This window comes from Rhea americana, unplaced genomic scaffold, assembly GCF_003343005.1.
Source record: "Rhea americana isolate MKP2758 unplaced genomic scaffold, rheAme1 scaffold_2, whole genome shotgun sequence".
Classification (NCBI taxonomy): domain Eukaryota; kingdom Metazoa; phylum Chordata; class Aves; order Rheiformes; family Rheidae; genus Rhea; species Rhea americana.
The window spans coordinates 1,132,066-1,137,377 of NW_028186149.1; the positions used below are offsets into that span (position 1 = coordinate 1,132,066).

Here is a 5,312-nt window from a genome sequence, read left to right on the forward strand (position 1 = left end):
GTCACACATTAGAGGTATATAAGTGAAACAGCATTTTCCTTCATGAACCTGGTATTATTGAGGCAGTGACAAGGTCTCCATTTCTCTGTTTTCTAAGCTCTTAAAAAATGGATATTGCCACATTCTGTGAACCTAAATACTGTACAAGCAGAAGCTTGTTGGTATCAGGTAAGGACTAATAATACTAGTGCAAACAAGTACAGACACTTCTTTCAGTTTTGGGATGAACCAACTATCTACTACTCAAGAGGACAGGCAAATTTTTCAAACCCACACTCATGTGTTTCTCCACTCAGACATGCATCCATCTCAGGCTTTGTCTTCTTATTACAAGGGTGGGGTGGGAGGAGAACCACCAGCTCATGTGATATTTATCACATGAATGATTTCTTGACTGTTTTTCTATTAATATTACAAAAGTTTTATAACAAGTCAAGGAACGATAAATATCTCATGCTTCAGGTAGATGACAATAATACTGACTTAGAACTTTTTGTAGAAAGTGAAGCATTCTCTCCTGAGATAGCAGTCAGGGAGGGAACAGGAATGATGAACTTAACATTATACCATTATTTGATCATCATGCACCTCAGCTGACCAGATGAGAACAAACAAGTGTTTATTGCCCTCTGCTCACCCAAAGCTACGACAGGCAGTGTGTTTAGGTAAGTGCTTGGCATACCAGAATGTTGTCAGAGCAGTTCTCACTGTACTGTCCCCCTTTAGATTTCCTTAAAGGAAGAAAAATCTCAGCAGGTTAACCCTCATCTTCTCTCAGCTCTGTGGGTAGAAATTTGTATTGCTGTTGGCGGATCTGAGCCAGTTTTTTCCTTGCCTCTTCCAGCTCTCTCTCTTTCTTCAACATTTCTTCTTGGGCTGCAATGATCTAGGAGAAGAAAGAAGCATGAACTATGATAGCAAGGAACAGTGTTTTGTAAAGCAATCTTTCTTTCTCKATCACACCAGTCACAGCAAGGCATTGGACCTTCTCCAGAAAAGTGCCAAGCATCAATTATTTCCACAGAAATTGCTCAAATTTYCCCAATTCAGGTTAGTTCCCTCCATAACTATGGTATCAAGAACAGTATTATATTCCCACTTGTTTCTTACAGGAAAAACAAACAAACAAACAAACATCTATGAGCATAGTCTTGCCATACATCCATGATGGATTTTGTAGAGCAGTGCTCCCCCATTCAGTCTGGGTGAGGGATGAGCAAAAGCAGGATAAGCGCTGTGCCTTAACATACTGTTTGAGTGACAGTAAAACYGAGCACTCATAGCTGCAGGTATCCACAGCATTTTTCTGCATCTAGCAACGTCAAAGGAGAAATGACAGCACTGCAGGCATGCAGAAATGACAAGTTTTACTATCATTTAAGTGGTGGCCATAGCGTATGCTTTTCCTCATTTACAACAGTGAATCCAGAGGTTGGCACAATTTAAGAGCCTTAGAATGTTTTATTTCTCTATATTTATTAAAGTCACAGTAATGAAATATTACCAGTTCTCATCTCCTACTTTCTTATTTTTTGCCTATATACATACAAAATTGGTGTTCCACTAATATTTGGGTATATTTAAAAACACACATAGAACTGGTAACTTCTTCGGGACAAGAAGATAACATTTCAGTGTCCAGTTATGTCAATGGTTATCGAACATTGAGGCATCARTAATTTACCATTGATTTCTGTGTATCTTTATCCATTCTGCAGTTCACTGCATGGACACTGTAATACTACACTACATTTTCATGACACAGCTTTTCTCCTCTTTAATTCTTGGTGTTTGTACCAACCTGAGCAATGCCACCCACAAACTTTGTTTTGACCACAACGTCGTCATCCTCTGCTTTTCCAAACACTGCTTTCTGGGCTGCCCTGACAAGATTGTCTGACGCTCGCTTGACAGCATTTCCTGCAGCCTTTGGAAAAAAAAACAAAAGGAATTTAACAACAACGGTGCATAGTTGTAATATCAATTCTTCAGGGCATCAAAACTTCTGCACCTTTGCTTGACTCCATAGGAAGGATGTGGATTTTTTTTCCCTCCTTTTTTTCTCCAGTGAAAGCACATTCATCTTTCAAAAATCAGTGCTGCAGAGAGGAACACAAAACTTCTTTTTGAGAAACTAGAATTAGGACTTCTTTCTCCCCTCAGAGTTTGAAAAAAACAGTGGACAAAATCCCTGATTATGTTCTACACAATACTGAAATAAAWTTTTTTCAGGGGGGGTTGGGGAGGAGGACCAAAAAAGGGGAAAATAATTTAAAAAAATGCTTAAATCAATGAACTTTTTAAAATTAATGCACTTTTACCAGCAGAAATTCACCATATACATAGCCATGATTAAATTTAATCTTTCATTTCCTTAAAAATGTTCCTATTTTAAAGGTAAACAATCACAAATTTGTAACRCATCATTTGTTGTAAAAACTCAGCAGTGTGAGATGTCCATCAAAAATAAAAAGATAACTAAGCTACTTGCATTCTAACACTGATGAATATCTTTCCTGTACTATAAYGCATATTGACAACAGATTCCACATTGCATACTCAATTATGACCAAGTCTATGGGCAATAGTGTAAAGGATACAGAGGAGGATAAAGGGTCCTCATATCATCCATGCCCTTCACCTCCTGGGAAGCAGCCTTGGAACCTCCTGTTGTGACCCCTAAGGAGATGATGAGCAAGTGGAAGAAGAGCCCTTGTCACAAGCAGAAGGCATCCTTAACCAGAGTGCTATCCATCTGTGTAATCGGGATATCCAAACCTCTCTTCTACTAAAGCTCAAAGATGAAGCTGGCATCTTTTCGAGAGCACTAAAGTCTTGAGGAGCACAGTCTAGGAAACACATAACCTGCGCAGGCTGGTGGCGGCAGTGTGGGCTCAGAGTTGCCTGACCTGGCACTGAATTTGCTGCAGCGTACGAAGAACTGCTGACACTAGTGGAAGACTAGCTCTGGGAGAACGACGACCAGGGTTTATGGGCACTGCACATGGAGCTGTAAATGTGATCTTTCATATGCCACTGGCAATATTTCAGATTTGTTGAGTCCCAGGTAAATTTTATGCATGATAGTTTTTATTTCAACTTAGCTAGTGAACCAAAGATTTGACCTGCCTCCTTCTCACTCTTACTAGAATCTTCTTTCCTATCCCTTTCTCAAATTATCAGTGTCAGGACCGATGCAGGAAAAAACTCCCTGGGCTGAAGAAGACAGAACTGAGAGGGGTCATGGGCCACTCATTCCGAGGGACTGGCTGGGAAAAAAGGTGGATCCCTAAGTGCATATCAATTGCTTTAGTAAAGAAACAACCTTAGAGGAGACAGCAGCACTCAGGGATACTTCCATCTCCTAAGCAAGAGGAACACTTGCACTACCTTTTACTAAGAGCAAATCTTGAAAGCACAGTGGAATGCCATGTGCAGAGAAAGGGTTATTTGTGACGAATGTAGCTGAGATGCCAGAAGCAATGTGCTATCCACACTCCCGCAGTTATGTAGCCTGGTCATGTTGACATGGATTTATCACTATTCAAACTGGCTCATGTAGTTGTTTGTGCACAGCATTACTTTGTACCATGTACTTTTAAGAGCACTTGAATACTTCATGAGGAGACGGACGCAAAAGGCTAATCTTCTATTGCCTTGCTAGAAGCCCTGCCCTAGGAAGATACCTAACCTATAAACTAAGTCTGTCACCAGTCTGCTACAGGAGTGGATTTGTGTGTCACTCAGCTTCTCCTTCTATGTGGACTGAAACCAGCAGAAACAAGTTGGGGCAGACACAGGTACAGCTGCCCTAGCTTAATCTATTGCCCCACACATGTTAATTTGGCTCAAAGTTTATATAGGGTCAAGCAGGACTGGATAAATTAGAGGAGAAAACCACAGAGGGTTACTAAACATACAGAATTTATATCTGGCTTAGGAAGTTTCTGAGCTGAAAATGCTTGGAATCTAGGAACGAACTAGGGAATAATATCACACGTGTTCACCCTGCTCCTACTGTGCCCTGAGCATCTGCTCCTGGCCACTGCTGGAACAGGATGTTGGGTTAAATGAACTTCTGGTCTATTACAGTAAGGTTTTTCTCATGTTAAATACTAAACCCTACTAGCTACCAGCAGATAAGTTAATATCAATAAGTAATATTAATGCTAGCAAAATGTGTAGGGAAAAAGACAGTATTGCAACAGACAGTGAGAGAGAGTAAGTAGAGCCTGCTGCCCCTTGGCTGCTGATGTCCCCAGGCTTCAGGCATGCTGAGGACTCTGGTTCCTGCACATGCCACTGGCCAAATGAGCTGCTCTTACATATACCAGGAGCAAAAGTCATAAGGACCGGCTCCAACTCCTCCCACCCATCTCCTTATCTCCAGTTAAGCTGCCCTTTCAACTGAACTCTTGCCCCCACCTGAAATGACCCAAGAACAAATCACTTAAAATTTGCTTTGCTCAGTCTGGACGTGATGCAAAGAGAGTAGAAATGTTTCCATTTATTTTGTTAAATTTTGGAGCAGACTCTGGAACAATGCATTCCAAATCAGCGTTCATGGGAAGTGCAGCTCAAATGCCTTCTCCCAGAGCTTGTCGTTGTTTGTGTAGGTAAGAAGGGGAAAACCAGTATGTCCAACTTCCTGTACTTAACCTATTGATAAAAGCAGCATGAAAACATTTGTGCTGGTGACCCAGGCTGCTGAAAAGCCACAGTGGATTTGGCAAATTAACCAATAAAAATATTTGGCAGACATCAACTCACTGGTTTTGCTATTATAAAGGACATGTTTTCCAAGTTCAAACTGCTTGTCCCTTCATTATTCATTTTGAGACAAACACAAAGCCTTGTCAAATGACAAAGTTCACTTTCAAAGGCTTTTTTCCAAATTCAGTGCTTGCGTTTGTACAATGCTGAAACAATGACTACTTTTTCTAGAGCTTCTGGGCTTGTTTCCTCAGCCGTCCCAACTTTTCACATTCCATGTCTATTTAATAATATTTGTCTACAGTGACCAAGTACCCTGAACTTCCTGTTTCTATTGCTTGTTCTGCCTTTAAAATCCCTCCAGCCCTATCTGAATGCCAAGATACCGAAGTGTGTGTTGCATTATAGTCAGAGCTATCTTCCAGTTCGTGGTATCTTCCCCACAGACCCATGAAAAACCTCAACCCATACATATCCATTATCAAGCACTAAACTCATCTCACTCTCAGGGATAACGTTGACGTGACACTGTTTTCTGTATAAGTTTTCATCCACTCATATGTACATTTAGTTTTTGCTCCTAAGTATTTAAACTATTA

At 40.7% G+C, this 5,312-nt stretch overlaps 1 protein-coding gene across 2 annotated transcripts in view; it reads right to left on the reverse strand.

Moving 5' to 3' along the window:
• Positions 1–740: 740 nt before the first annotated feature.
• The window catches only part of TLN2 (talin 2), a 215,958-nt gene continuing 211,386 nt past the window's right edge, over positions 741–5,312 (reverse strand). For both annotated transcript variants that reach the window (XM_085303277.1, XM_085303278.1), the window contains exons 57-58: positions 1,802–1,927; positions 741–886 (exon numbers count right to left, since the gene is read on the reverse strand). In XM_085303277.1, coding sequence (XP_085159403.1) covers positions 758–886; positions 1,802–1,927 — 255 coding nt within the window. In that variant the 3' untranslated portion in view covers positions 741–757. The remainder of the gene's footprint in view (positions 887–1,801; positions 1,928–5,312) is intronic.